The sequence below is a fragment of the Myotis nattereri genome (genome assembly GCF_964212035.1).
Source record: "Myotis nattereri genome assembly, chromosome: 12".
NCBI classification, from domain to species: Eukaryota; Metazoa; Chordata; class Mammalia; order Chiroptera; family Vespertilionidae; genus Myotis; species Myotis nattereri.
Genome location: NC_138087.1, coordinates 78556871 through 78571784, shown reverse-complemented (window position 1 = coordinate 78571784; position 14914 = coordinate 78556871). Strand labels below are relative to the sequence as shown.

The 14914-nt window shown below is 65.5% G+C and overlaps 1 protein-coding gene across 2 annotated transcripts in view; it reads right to left on the bottom strand.

The window, feature by feature from the left end:
• USP20 (ubiquitin specific peptidase 20) overlaps positions 1–14914 on the bottom strand; it is a 37773-nt gene that overhangs the window by 8304 nt on the left and 14555 nt on the right. The window contains exons 12-26 of one of the 2 annotated variants that reach the window (XM_081103956.1): positions 11178–11622; positions 10702–10842; positions 10292–10407; positions 9887–10059; positions 9277–9371; positions 8571–8604; positions 8332–8377; positions 7335–7515; positions 6886–7012; positions 5845–6014; positions 5682–5763; positions 4685–4793; positions 3735–3837; positions 3033–3104; positions 2461–2636 (exon numbers count right to left, since the gene is read on the bottom strand). In XM_081103956.1, coding sequence (XP_080960082.1) covers positions 2476–2636; positions 3033–3104; positions 3735–3837; positions 4685–4793; positions 5682–5763; positions 5845–6014; positions 6886–7012; positions 7335–7515; positions 8332–8377; positions 8571–8604; positions 9277–9371; positions 9887–10059; positions 10292–10407; positions 10702–10842; positions 11178–11622 — 2055 coding nt within the window. In that variant the 3' untranslated portion in view covers positions 2461–2475. Of the gene's footprint in view, positions 1–1356; positions 2637–3032; positions 3105–3734; positions 3838–4684; positions 4794–5681; positions 5764–5844; positions 6015–6885; positions 7013–7334; positions 7516–8331; positions 8378–8570; positions 8605–9276; positions 9372–9886; positions 10060–10291; positions 10408–10701; positions 10843–11177; positions 11623–14914 lie in introns of those variants that run through there. The other variant, XM_081103955.1, reaches the window with a different exon arrangement.

Sequence of the window (14914 nt, the reverse complement as noted above, 5' to 3'; positions counted from 1 at the left end):
GCGCTTTCCTGAACACACTGAGTGTGAAATGCTTTGGCTCCTTCCCGTTTGTCCTAAGGGCATCCTGTCCCTCAGGGCTGGAGCCAGAGGCTCCCAGGGGCGTCAGGCCCAGCGGAGACCCCAGGAGAATGTGTTTGTGGAACTCGGGCTGAGGAGAGGGAAGGAGGAAGCAGGAAGGCCTGCGTGGGGGCTGCACCCGGCAGGTGTATTTCTGAGCAGGTTTTGAGCAGAAGCGCAGGCAGGTGGAAAGGCAGGTACCTAGCAGCCGGCCAGGCTCCCCAGCTGCAGGGGGCACTGCGGGAGGGAGCCCTCCTCCCGCCGTCCCCCTCCCCCTGCCCCCCTGGGACAGGATGGAGGGACAGCGCGTGGGAGGAAGACCGGAGGCCCGGCCCCCGCGCTTCCTGTCTCCGCGGTCTGTGTGCTGAGCAACCGCAGGCTCCTGTGTTGTCTTCGGGCTCCGCAGCTGAGCTTGGCTGAGCCCCTGGAGAGCAGGGTATTTTAAGCGAAAATAGTAAGGAGACATTTTCAGGCCAGTTGGTGCCTCGTTCTTTCTTGCTCACCTTCCTATAGAATAAGCCAATGTCTCCAACCCCCCAAACCACTGCGACAAAACGTTTCCATTCTCATCCTCCACGTTCAGCAAGACAAGCCGAGCCCAACACACGCACGTGGATCCCGCACGCACGCTCAGGTGTGCAGAGCTAAGCTATCGCTCAGGCACACGCTGTGGGAAAGCTAAGGCGAGGGTGAGGGCACGAGGCCAGGCGGGACCCCGCGGGGGGACGGCGGCAGGTGCTCCGAGGCTGGTTCCTCAGGACCTGGCGGTGGTGCACACCGGGCGGCACGGCCACCCATTCCATTCCTGGTGTGAGCTTCTGCACATGCCAGCCCGACAGCATCTCACCAGTGAAGTTTAAAGAACTCCCCCCGACCCCCAAATACCAACAAACCAGCCCCCCCGTGGGGACTAGACTCCAGCATCGCTCACTGTCCGGAGCCCCAGTGCGGACACCGGGCCAGGAAAGGCGCCCGGGCAGGGGGCCCTCAGGGCCGGAGGGTATCGCCTGCTGGGTGGCACCGAGTCTGCGGTGTGGTGCCAGGAGGGGCCTGGCCTGCGGACGTGCTGGCCTGTCCCCCCACCTCGCGCCCCCGCGGGCCCACTCCTTGGAGCCGGGCTCGTTCTGGGAAAGACGGGCGCTGCCTTCTCGCTCCTGCAGCCTCTCCGCCCTCAGAGCCAGGCAGAGCCCCTCCTGCGTCCCATGTCCGTTTGTCACATCAGTCACCGGGGTGCCCGCCCCTCCCCCCGTCCCCCACAGCAGGCTTCAGGCTTCCCTCCCGCGACAGAGACACAGCGAGGGCTGTGGGGACCGCGGGTGGATTTATTATGCGTCTCGCACACAGACTACACGGCGCAGGCGTGGGCCAGCTTCCAGCCCGCACGGGAAGCTCCGTGCTGGCCCCGCGGTGCAGCAGCAGCGCCCACACACCCAACGGGGCTGCTCTGCGATCGCCTGGGGAAGGCCCAGGTCCGGGGGAACGAGGTCGCAGGCCTGAGCCGCAGGGCTCTGCCCGCTGGGACTTGCGCCACATCTGCCGCTTCGGGACTGAAGTCCACGGCACTTGGGGGCTTTGGTCCCAGGACCCTCCCTCCCCCACCTCACTTTGGCCCAACAAGGTGAGCATCGGGCTCAGCCGCGTCCTCCATGGAAGCTGTGCTTGGAGGTCGGGGCGCAGTGGCCTCACCCAGCATCCAGGACACGCTCCGTGTGCCAGCTGCCCGGGCCACACCTCCAGCCCAGGCCTGCGCAGCTGGGCGTGTGCGGGAGGGAGCGCTTTTCTCTCATGGCCGCCCCCCGGGAGCTGCATGAGCAGCAAATGACAGCAGCGAGAGCATCTGTTTCCCCACGGGCGGGTCCAGCCACTGCGGGCGGCTCACAGCACAGGGCGGGGGCCAGCTGCCTCCGGACACAGCCCCTCGAGTCCCAGCACCCAGGGTTCGGAGCCTCCCTGACCACGAGGAGGTGCGGGGTGAGGCGGGCACTCGGCTCTGCCCTGCCGCGGCCTCGGGGGCTGGACCAGGCACCCGGGGGAAATGTTCACAAAGCCGCAGCCTCTCCGGCCCTCTGTCCCAAAGCCACGCCGCTGAGAGCTCGGGACAAAAGCCAGGCCTCCGCTGGCGGGAGGCGGGTTGGGGACCCGACGACAGGGACATGTGGGCACGTCCAGGACGAAGACCCGAGTAAACGCTGCTGACCGTGGTGTGGACCAGCCCGAGGGGGTGGCTCCCGTCCCAGCGTCTCACTGGGACCTAACACTCTGCCTCTCACACACCTGGGCCCCGCAGCGCAAACGCCCTCTGCAGGCCGGGCCCAGCCAGGTCCTCCCAGCGCCTCCTGGAGGTGTGCTCAGGGCCCAGGCTCAGGGACACGAGAGGGTCTCTAAGAAAGAGGAGGGGCTCACAGAGCGGCCCGGAGGTCACAGGGCCCGGGTCTCGGCTTCGATCTTCTGCTCCCCGTGCAGGCTGTCGGGGTCCGGCAGCTGGGCCACGCTCTGCCGAATGGCGATCTCGGGGCCGCCGCCGTACAGGCTGTGCAGGTAGGCCCAGGTCTCCTCGGAGATCTGCCCGTAGTCGGCGCCTGCGGGGCCCGGGAGGCGCCTGTCAGAGCGGGTGCTGCCCTCACACCCCGAGCCCCAGTTCCCCCGGGAACCACGGTCCCAGCCATGGGGGTTCTGGGAGGGCCGGGCCCCCAGGGCAGGAGGGCAACCATGGCTTCCGTGCAAATAGCACAACATCCATTCTCGGAGGACCCAGGGGTGGGGCCCACAGGAGGGGCAGGCAGGCGAGGCCAGCAGAGGGCCGTGGAGGTGGGGTGGGGCGGAGGGGCCTCGAGGACCCACACGGAGGCCGGAGCCTCCGCCCATCTACTGGCCGGGCCTGGACTGGGGTGGCCGTCTGGCCTGACGCAGGGGCTGGGGAAGGACGGGGCTGACAGCCCGCGGGCAGGGGGAGCGGGGCTGCCACCAAGACTCACCCGGCTTCAGCTGGATGTGGCCGCTGCCTTTCACCTGCGCGATCCTGCTGTTGTCAATGGGGCCGGGGGGCTCTGAGTAGACAGGGCCCGGGCTCAGTGCCGCTGCCCAGCGGGAAGAACCCAGTGCCCGCCTCCACCGTGACTCTCCCCAGGCGGGTAAGAGCGTGTGCCTCCACCCCTGGGACCCCAGAAGCCATCCTGGCCCCGGGGTCCAGTGTGACTCCTCACAGGTGAGGACTAGGGTACCAGATGCTCACCCGCAGGCGGCTGAGAGGCCCCGGCCCCGCACAGGGACGTCCTGGGACCTCCCAGCATTCTAATGAGTGAGATATTAAGCGAAGGACATTATAAATAGCCGACTGGCCCTTGGCAGAAAAGAGGCTCCCCACCCCTGATTTGGGGTAACAGAATCCCCAAAGGAGAGGGCGGGCAAGAGGGAGCAGCAGCCTCCTCGGGACATCAGCTGGAGAGACGGGAGGGAAGGGGCAGAGCAGCCCGGCCCCTATGGGCAGCCTGGTGGGTGGGGCAGCTGCCTTCTCAGCGCACTCTGGAGGGGAGGGCGGCACCTAAAGGGGTGGCACCAAACACCTGCTGGGCCAGCACAGACCCGGGCCCTCCTCCGTCTCCGGGACACGCCCACTCCCCGGGGGTCCGCAGCCCAAGGCCTCCTGCCCTGCTGGTGCCGAGCCCTGCTGGACTCACCGTTGTCCTTGCCCTTGACAAAGGCCTCCCACTCGCGGAACCACTGCATGCTGATGCAGTAGATGACGCCGGGCGACTCCTCGGCCTGGAACGCCTTGTTCAGCTGGACGGCGGGGGCACAGGGGCAGAGGGGGGTCAGCATGGACACCCCAACACCCGCCCAGCCAGCTTCACTCCCACACACTAGACACGCAGGTAGGAGACTAAACTCCCAGATGTTCAAGGAACATAGACGTCCCGGACCCGCTGCCCGGACGGCCGCTGGCCCTCGGGAGAACCTCTTTCCGTCACTTTTGGAAACCTCAGCGGAGATCGCATGGCCGCGGCTGTTTCCGCCTGACAGACTGGCCCTATTCAGACTATTCGGACCCTGTCCTGTCTCCATGGCCACAGGCACGGAGTGCCTCAGCGTCTTTTGCCCAGCCCTCCACTGCTGCATGGCCCCGAGCCCCCACAATAAAGACCCATCCAGCCCAGCTGACATGGCCTGGGGCTGAGCATCAACCTGTGAACCAGGAGGTCACAGTTCAATTCCCAGTCAGGGCACAGGCCCGGGTTGCGGGCTCGATCCCCAGTGGGGGGCGTGCAGGAGGCAGCTGATCCATGATTCTCTCATCATTGATGTTTCTGTCTCTCCCTCTCCCTTCCTCTCTGAAATCAATAAATATATTTTTTAAAATAAGAGAGAGACAGAGAGAGAAAGAGAGAGAGAGAACCATCCAGCCCCAAACAGCAACGCCTCGTTCCTTTACCAGCTGCTGCACAGTTCACCAGGCAGATGGGCCTGAACTTACACCCAACCCCCTGCCAGTACGGCCTTCGATGCGGGCCTGGCCCGGCCACTCTGATCCCCCACCGAGCACAGCCCCCACGCAGGCCTCTGGCTTGTCCTCGAGTCCCCACGTGACCCAGCGGAGGCTGGAGGCTGGCTACCCACACCCCCCATGCACCTTAATGAAGGTGTCGATCTCAATCCGCCTGCGCTTGGCCAGCGCCTCGATCTCCACCTGGCAGATGGAGCACACGTACAGGTGGTTCACAGCAGGCCCGCCCCCAAACCTGCAGGAAGGGCGAGGGGGGAGGGGACACAGAGAAACACACAACCCTGAGGGAGGTCCCGGGGGGCAGGCCTGGAGAGTGGGTACTGCTCTCTGCTGGCCAGCCCTCCTGTCCTGGGAGGCCCCCTGGCACTGCTCCCTGGGTCCCCTGGCCCAGTCTGTTTACTCCACGTGCCAGCGTGCCCAGTTCCCGCAGGGCGCCCGCCCAGGCCAGTGCGTCACAAAGACACACCAACGTCCACTTCCGCTCCTGGCCACTGGGCAGGGGCTATGGGGCTGAGCCTGCCTGCTGGACCCTGCGGGGCTGCAGGTCCTTCTGTAGGCGGAAGCATGGGTCCCACAGGATTTGGGGCGCACTCCCTGTGGGGTTCTGTCCCACCCACAGGGCAGGGTCTGCACCCAGCTGCAAGTGGATGGGGCCCAGCCAGTCCAGCACGAGGCCGGGCAGCCAGGACCCCTCGGCCGCGCCTTCCACACCCGTCTGACCCTCTCTCCAGGCCGTGGCACATCCTGCCTGCCCGGCTGCAGGGGTGACCTGGGCCTGGGCAGGTCCTCAAGGGGACACAGGCTCTTGGTCTTGATGAACTTGAACCCAGAAGGCCCGGGCAGCACGAGCCCTAGGCCACCTGAGCTGGGCATGGGTGGGGGAGGGACCGGCCCGCAGGACTACCTGTGAGAGGCCAATGTGCTGGCTTCTGTAGAGCCAGGGTGGTGCCCACCAGAGGCACCTTTCTCAGTGCAGACACGGCTGCAAGGGAAACCCTGCACGGCTCCATGCCATCTGCTGGGTGTGGGGGGCCTGGGCAGCCCTGCCCGCTCTCCTCTCCGGCCCAGCTGCCTGCGGGCCCACACGGGCCGCTGCCTGCAAGAGGCGGCCTCGGCTCCCTACCTGCCGTACAGGTGCTCCCACACGTTCTGGGGCAGGATCACCACCAGGTCGTCGATGTAGTGGTACTTGTTGGGCGGGATGCCTAGGGAGGAAGGCGCAGGGAGGGTGAGGTGGGGGCTCGGCCCGCCCGCCCTGCACCCGACCACCGAGAAGGCGCCCTCACCTCCGTGGGAGCAGAGGAAGGTGTGGTTGGTGATGGGCCCCGGCTCGGCGAAGGTGTTGAACTTGTTGAGCCACTCCCGGGACACGTAGAAGCGCAGCAGGCTGGGCTCCCGCATGGCGGCCAGGGACACCACCTGCTGCCGCTCCCGCACGGCCTCCTCGCTGCTCTTCCTGGCGGGGCGACAGGAGCCGCTGCGCTCCCCTCCACGGGCACAGCCGCGTCTGTCCAGGGCTGTTCAGAGGCGCCCACCTCCCGGATCCAGCCTCCTGACTCTCACCGCCCGCACCCCTCGGCCAGCTGTCCGCTTCTCAGCCGCCCACCACCCCGGCCGGAGTCCTGGCCACATCACCTCCACGGGGACCACACAGGAGACCCAAACCCCGTCTCCGCTTCCCACTTCCCCGCAGCCAGGGGGCTCTTTCTCAAGAACTTGAATTCTTACCCCTGGGCCTTAAAAATCTTTCAGGCTCCACCACCACCATGTTCTCAGTCAAGCCCTGGGGAGCAGGGCAGGAGGTCCAGGCCCCCAGGCCCCGTAACACCTGCCCAGGCGCACAACCGCCAGGCGCACACCCGCCAGGCACACACCCGCCAGGCGCACACCCGCCAGGCACACACCCGGCCAGTCGCACACCCGCCAGGCGCACACCGGCCACGCACACCCGCCAGGCGCACACCCGCCAGGCACACACCGGCCAGACACACACCGGCCACGCACACCCGCCAGGCGCACACCCGCCAGGCACACACCGGCCAGGCGCATACCCGCCAGGCGCACACCGGCCAGGCACACCCGCCAGGCGCATACCCGCCCACGCACACACCCGCCAGGCGCACACCGGCCAGGTGCACACCCGCCAGGCGCACACCGGCCAGGCACACACTGGCCAGGCACACCTGCCAGGCACACACCCGCCAGGCGCACACCGGCCACGCACAAACGCCAGGCGCACAGCCGCCAGGCGCACACCGGCCACGCACACCCGCCAGGCGCACACCCGCCAGGCGCACACCCGCCAGGCACACCCGCCAGGCGCACACCTGTAGAATAGGACGTAGGCCTCAGCGCTCTGCACCACCGTCTCGTGGACCTCGGTGACGTACTGGTCATCGAACTCGTACCACTGCCCGTTGATCACGTTCTGGCAGTAGGCGATGTAGTGGCCGCCTGCGCGGGAGAGGCAGGCAGGTTATGGGTGCCCTGGGGAACGGGCGGGGCAGAGGGTGGGAGGCAGGCAGGTTATGGGCGCCCTGGGGAACGGGCGGGGCAGGGGGTGGGAGGCAGGCAGGTTATGGGCGCCCTGGGGAACGGGCGGGGCAGGGGGTGGGAGGCAGGCAGGTTATGGGCGCCCTGGGGAACGGGCGGGGCAGGGGGTGGGAGGCAGGCAGGTTATGGGCGCCCTGGGGAACGGGCGGGGCAGGGGGTGGGAGGCAGGCAGGTTATGGGCGCCCTGGGGAACGGGCGGGGCGGGGGGGGGGGGTGGACTCACTGCCCGCCGTGCCGTGGTGGCAGATGACCGAGAGGAGATCGTAGGTGGTGATCTGGGACGTGCACTCCTTGGCCAGGAAGGGGCGCAGGTCGAGGCCCTCGAGGGGGAAGGAGACGTGGCTGCTGATCTTGAACGAGTACATCACCTCGTGCCGGAAGCGCTTCAGGTGGATGCACAGGATCTGGGGGAGCCGGAGGTTGGTCATTCCAGGGCCGACCAGGGCCCATCGTCACCCTGTTACCTGACAGGGGCCACTGTTGCCCGCCCAGGTCCTGTCATCCGAGTGGAACAGGAGAGCCAGAGGCCAGACCAGGGTGGGCAGACTTTTTGACTCAAGGGCCACAATGGGTGCTTAAACTGGACCGGAGGGCCGGGACAAAAGCATGGATGGAGTGTTTGTGTGAACTAATATAAATTCAAAGTAACATCATTACATAAAAGGGTACGGTCTTTTTTTTTTAGTTGTATTCATTTCAAACGGGCGGGATCCGGCCCGCGGGCCGTAGTTTGCGCACGGCTGGGCTAGAGCCTCTGAGGCCCGCGCTGGCGGTGCCCGTGGACTGGATGGGGAGGCCTCTGCTTGGAGTGAGCAGGGCCCGACCCCAGGACAGGCAGCTGTGCCGCGGGCTCCTGCACGCAGAGGGCCGGCCGCCTGCCCGGAGCTGCCCCTGGCTGCTGACTTCCCCTCCCCAGCTCTGCCTACTCCAGTGGTGCCCTCCGCACCCTACCCCTGCCTCGTGGTAACGAAGGAGGCCACACAGAGGGTGCCGAGTTACAAAGTGAAGGTGAGCCCAGTCCACCTGCCACCCCGGGAGGCCCTCAGCCGTCCCATCCCCACGGCCTTCACACAGAGCCTCTGAGTCGGAGAGGCCGCCACCGGTCAGCGGAGAGGCCGCCACCGGTCAGCGGAGAGGCCGGCGGGCAGTGGCGGGCGGAGAGGCCGGCGGGCAGTGGCGGGCGGAGCGGCCGGCGGGCAGTGGCGGGCTGCTCCTCTCACCTCGGGCAGCCGCAGCACCTTGCAGTACTTGACCCCGTTGCGCAGCCTGGGAGGAGAGCAGGTGACAGGCGGTGACGGCCCTGAGGGCCCAGACGAGCACCGCCCTGCCCCCCACCCCTTCACCTCTGCAAGGTCAGGATGGAACCTTCTGGGGAACCCGGGGGATGTGTGTGGAGCTGGTACCGACCGCAGGGGGTGGAGACGAGGAACGGGGAGAAGCCCCGGATGCACACACTTACTTTTTGCACCGCTCACAGCTGTACATGTTGTCACCTAGGACAGGAGAACATGACACAGGTCGGCGGGGAGGGCAGTGAGAGGCAGGGGTGCACCAGACGGCACACGCCTTCACAGGGTGAAAGGGCACACGTCACGGGACCCTCTCGGTGGGCACAGAAACGCCACCTGACAAATTTCAATGCCCATATTTCCATGAACACGGATTTCAGGAAACTGGGCACAGAAGGAACACAACCTCAACGTAGAAAGGCCACATATGCCAAGGCCACAGCTAACGTCAGACTCCACGGGGGAAAGCTGAAAGCTTCCTCTCCAAGCAGGACTAAGACACGGCGCCCATCTCACCACTCCTGTTCAACACGGCCCTGGAAGTCCAGGCCACACTCAATAGGAAAATAGGAAAAGGACAGAAACGGGAAATTTCAAAATAGGAAATACCAACAGCCGACAGACTTGCGAAAACCATGTTCACGCGCAGCAACAGTCAAGGACATGCAGGACGAAAGCGTGGTGTGGTCTTTACCACCAGATTAATAGGAGAGAAAAACAGGTGGGCCCCTGAGAGCTGCCAGGTGGTGGACGGGGAGGACGTGCAGCCCCCGGCCCAGCCCGGCGGGCAGGGGTGGGAGGCTGACAGGCAGGTCCCAGAAACCTCCAACTGGATGCTGCCCCAGCTGCCCCGTCCAAGCCAGCCTGGCCACTCACCCTTCAGCTCATCCGCAGCAAAGAAGGCAGCGAGGCAGTCTTCCAGGGTGATGACCGGCCCCCAAAACCAGCTGGGGGTACAGGATACCACAAACCTATGGGGACAGAAGAGGGGTGGTGGGTGCGACCAGGGCCTGAGCAAGGGTAAGAGCCGGGGACCTATGGGCTGAGGCATCTTGGCCCAGTGGGTGGAGCCAGGCACCTGGGACCACCAGCCAGCAGCTCAGTGTCCTGGGAGAGTGGCCTCATCTCGCCCTGAGCCTCGCTTCCCTCATCTGAGGGGCCCTGAGCAGCTGGCCGTCCTGGGGCAGGGAGAGCAGGCATGGTCAGGGAACGCCACACTGCCCTCCCCCCGCTGGCCTCCTTTCTAGCTGCCGCCTGGTCACTCCTGTCCTCACCTGCCTTCCAATACAAGGGCCATCCCGGCGTGGACACCCCCCACTTAGCTGACTCCCACACATCCTTCAGCCTCCAGCTTCCTTCTGGACCCCACCCTCATCCCTACAAACGCCTGTGCTTTGCTGTTTAAGGTCTGTTGCCTCCAAGGCTGGGCGTCCCAGGAAGGCGGGGCTGGGGCGGTCTCGCGTCTCGGAGGGCAGCGGGGGCTTACCGTCGGATGTACTCCATGATGAAGGCGAGCCAGCCCTGGGCGGCGTAGCTGTCCCCACAGGAGCCCGGCTTGGCCGGCACGTTCTGGTAGATGGCCGAGTGCAGCTTGGCCAAGTCCTCCTTGCCCGGGATGGGCAGGGACAGGTCCTGGAATGTCTCTACTGTCGTGGACACCTGTGGAGTCAAAGGTCAGCCTGGGTCTCCACCTTCCAGAATCCCACCCTGCTCAGACTAAGCAGAGTCTGCACCAGAGTCCCAGCCACCAGCTGGCAGGTGGGAGGCAGAGGGCCTGCTCCCCAACCCCTGGGCCTGGGCACCCTGCCCCCAGGGCCCTGCCCCTCGAGAAAGGCAGGGGCCTCAGGCGGAGAACACGCTCCTCACCCCAGCCCCAGCGCAGGGAACTCACCCGGTCACAGGTGAGACACTGCACGAGGCTGAGGATGGAGCCGTCGAAGATGTCGGAGATGACGCTGCGGTAGCGCTGCTCCTTCCGCCGCCGGCTGCCCGTGCTCGGCCCCTGGGCTGCGGGCACAGAGGGAATGAGAGCCAATCCTGGGTCTGCCTGGGGCCAGGACCGGGCTCGGGCTTGCTTGGCCAGGACGTTGGGTCAAATCTCTGCGTCACGTGACTAGGTCTGCACTCCACTCCTGGCGCCTGGCCATGATCTATACGATGGGGCTCCCCCACTCATGTCCCAGTGGTGGTGGGGGGTTCAAAGTCGCAGCTCAGAACAGCAAGGAAGGCTCGAACCCGGCGGCCACAGGCAGGACTCCCACTCCCAGCCCCGCTGCCCACCCTCCCGCCAGCCCTCCACACCTTTCTTGAGCACGTAGGCCGGCCCCATCCTCACGGGGCTCGCGCGAGGAGGGCTGCTGGCCAGCTTGGTGTGGCCCTCGTGGTGGTGGACGGGGCTGCAGGGCCGGGACACGCTGCGCATGTGGGCCTCATTGTCAGGCTCTGTGGGCAGAGAGGGGACCGTGCTGGGCCAGGGCAGCCAGCACCTCCTAAAGGGACTGAGGCCTGAACCCGCCGTGGGTCCCTCGTTTGTGCCCACCCACGTGACGTTCGCAGGGCTGCAGGGCAGGCTTTGAATTCCCCGCCAGCTTTATCAGCTAAACGAGTCTGGACCTAGTATTTAGCCCATTTCTCACCCAGAAGTTGGGTCTTGTGGTAGAAACCCCCCCCCAGGGTGGTAGGGACACCGAGTGTGGCAGTGCTTGGCGCACAGTAGGTGCTTGGCACACAGTAGGTGCTGGACAAACGGCGTGGTTTCCTGAGCGGCCGGCTGGTACCTGGTGTCTGGCAGGGGCTGGCGGACCGTGGTGATGGGGGCTGAGCCTCTGGGGGCCGGGGGTCAAGGGCGGCCAGGGCGGTGTCCACGTCCGCATCCTCGTCCACCTGCTCTGAGCTCGTGCGCTGCTGGCCCCAGGAGAACTTGCGGTCCTTCATCCGCTCCTTCTCCGAGATGGCACGGCCCGCCTCATCGCTGACCAGCAGCTCCGCCTCGGCTGAGCCGCCCTCACCCCGGCCCTGACCGCCGCCCTCGCCCCTGTCGCTGCTGGAGTCACAGGACAGGAACTCGTCCTCTGACGGGCTCCGGTCGCCCTCCCTCTTCTCGTCGGAGTCACTCAGGTCTGAGTCCCGGGCCTCCGTCAGGGCCGCGGCCACCGCCACCACCGGCTCCTTGAGCTCCTCGTGCAGCTGGTCCATCAGGCAGCGCAGGAACTCCTGGGTGTCCTGGAACCAGGGGCCGTGTCACCAGGGCTCTCCCGGTGGGGGACCTGCCACAGCGCCTGCTGCTTCTGATGAGGCCGCCGGGCGCCTCCTCTGGCCCGTCCCACTGCGCCCGGGCAGACGCACTGATGGCCCCTCAGCGGCCGGTCCCACCGTCCTCACCCCCCTCTGCTGAGCACATGGGGGCCGGGAGCGCCGGCCTCCCGGTCACGCAGCAGCTGTCAGGTGGCAGAGCCCAGATCCATCCGGCTCCAGCCGCTGCTCTTCACCTGTCGCTCTGCTTCCCACTCAGCTGGGGAGCACAGGTGTCATGTTTAGCCAGTGGGGTCACCGTGCTCCTTAAAGGAGAGGACACCTGGGCAGGCAGGGAGCCCATGGAAGAAGGAAGGTGACAGGGACACACGAGGGCTCAGCTGAGTTCTGCAGGGAGCACCACCACCCGCAGGCCAGGCCTCTGGTGTCCCTGATCTCCCAGTCCTGCCCCGGCCCCGCCTTCCCTGTGAGGCCCCGCCCCTGTGAGGCCCCACCTCCCTGTGAGGCCCCGCCTTCCCTGGGAGGCCCCGCCCCTGTGAGGCCCCACCTCCCTGTGAGGCCCCGCCCCCTGTGAGGCCCCGCCTTCCCTGGGAGGCCCCGCCCCCTGCAGCAGGAGGACAGGATCTACCTCCTGCAGACACAGACCCTGGCAAGACTGGGACTAAGTTGTCCCTTCAGGTCTCAAATCACAGCATTGACGCTCCTATCCTGTCGCCAGCCCAGCGGGAAGCCAGGGCAGCAAGGCCCCGGGCACAGCCTGGCCCTGAGCCCCTGAGCCCTGAGCCCCTGAGCCCCTGAGCCCTGAGCCCTGAGCCCCTGAGCCCTGAGCCCTGAGCCCCTGAGCCCCTGAACCCCTGAACCTCTGAGCCCTGAGCCCTGAGCCCCTGAGCCCTGAGCCCCTGAGCCCTGAGCGCTGAGCCCTGAGCCCTGAGCCCCTGAGGCCCTGAGCCCTGAGCCCCTGAGCCCTGAGCCCCTGAGCCCTGAGCGCTGAGCCCTGAGCCCTGAGCCCCTGAGCCCTGAGCCCTGAGCCCCTGAGCCCCTGAGCCCCTGAGCCCTGAGCGCTGAGCCCTGAGCCCCTGAGCCCTGAGCCCCTGAGCCCTGAGCCCTGAGCCCCTGAGCCCTGAGCCCTGAGCGCTGAGCCCTGAGCCCTGAGCCCCTGAGCCCTGAGCCCTGAGCCCTGAGCCCTGAGCCTTGAGCCCGGAGCCCTGAGCCCTGAGCCCTGAGCCCTGCTGAGCAGCGTGCACACAGGAGGTGCTTTAATAGGTCTCAGAGCGGGTCGGGGAGGGGGCACTTGGTGCCAGGCTGGGCTCCTGGGTTCAGAGTCCGGTTCTGTCCCTCGCATTCCCCCGCCCCCAACTCCTGAGCATACAGGTGGGCACCACGAGGTGGCCAGACCCAGCCGAGCACCCAAAGCCTCACGTGGGACCTGGGAGGGGCCTCATTCTCTGGGCTCCAGCAGGGAAGGGAGGGCTGGCCGAGGCTTTCCTTGGTCAAAGTGCCAAACTCAAGATCAGAGACACGAACACCACCTTGTCTCGCATTCGGGAGGGAGGAGACGAGTCCTGTGTCAGGGGCACTGGAAGGTTAAGACGCCACCTACTGTCCTGCCTTTTAACAGATGCGCTCTGTGCCAACATCTGGAGCCACGGGAGCATGGCAGCACCCCCACCCCACCCCCGAGAGCCCTCCGAGCGGCTACGCGTCAGACACAGAACTGTCCCGGCTCCGGCGGGTGCCAGGCAGCAGCCGAGCGCCTGCTCCACCGGGTCCTCGCTGAGAGCCCGAGGGCCAGCACCGCCCGTACAGCCGGAGGCGCCGAGGGAGGGGACGGCTCGGCGAGGCCTGCCCACCCGGCCACTCCGTGCTGTGGGGCCTGGGCGAGCTGCTCCATGGGGGTGAGGCAGGGCCCCTGAGAGAGCTCTGGGGCTACGCAGGGCTGTGCCTCTGTGGCCGGCGGTGACCACCTAACAAGAGCTGGTGCTGGGTTCTAACCGCTGTGTAGACATTGTCTCCAGGAAGGGTGGTGATCAGGCAGCGCTGGGCTTCCCAGTCAGGAGCCTGGCGTGCGCACAACTGAGGGCGTGAGGAGAGGAAGGCCCAGCAGCCCGCGCCCTGGGAGGGGTGAGCGGCAGGCGGGGGTCTGAAGGCACCCCTCACTGCCCGCTGCTGCTTCTGGCCCCCTTGTTCCGGCAGCAGGAACAGCAGCCCAGACACCGCCAGCTGCACCGGCAAGCCCAGCAGTGAGAGCCCAGCTGTGGGACCGAGGCCTGGACCCCCACCGGCTCAGGGCTGAGGTATATATGTGGCTGCATTCTACTTGGTCTTTTTTTTATTATTTAATATATTTTTATTGATTTCAGAGAGGAAGAGAGAGAGAAACACCAATGATGAGCCCCAGCTGGTTTGGCTCAGTGACTAGAGCGTCGGACTACGGACTGGAGTCCTGGGTTTGATTACTGTCAAGGGCACATGCCTGGCTGTGGGCTCACTCCCCAGTGGGGTGTGGAGGAGGCAGCTGATCAATGATTCTCATCACTGATGTTTCTATCTCTCTCTTCCGCTCTGAAATCAATAAAAATGTATATTTTTTAAAAATTATATATTAAAAAAAAAAAAGAAACATCAATGATGAGCCCGGCCAGCATGGCTCAATGATTGAGTGTCGACCTATAACCAGGAGGTCACAGTTCGATTCCTGGTCGCACACATGCCTGGGCTGCGGGCTCCATCCCTCGTGGGGAGTCTGCAGGAGGCAGCCAATCAATGATTCTCTCTCATCACTGATATTCCTATCTCTCTCTCCCTCTCCCTTCCTCTCTGGAATCAATTTTTTTAAAAAAAAATTTAAAAAGAAAAAGGAAACATGAAACCCTGAATCGAACCCGGGATCCTTTGGTCCGCAGGCCAATGCTCTGTCCACTGAGCCAAACTAGCCAGGGCCCTTCTGCTTCATCTTGGCCCCGTGATTTTATGCAACAGAAGGTATCGGTTTCAAAGGGGTTCTTTAGATTTACAAAGCGTGTAATCAACTGTTTCCTTGAATAAACATGGGCCTTGAACGCAGGGCTGAGGCGGACTCTGCAGCTAGACCGCCTGTGCCCAAGATCCCTCCAGGCCTACCAGCCGTGGAACCCGGGCCGGTGCGAGGCCCTGAGCCTCAGGCTCCCCATCGGCCGCGTGGGGAGAACGGCAGCCGGCTGCTAGGAGGCTCTGGCGGTGAGAGGACCCACCCACAGCACCCGGTCTCTGCCGCGCCCTCCTC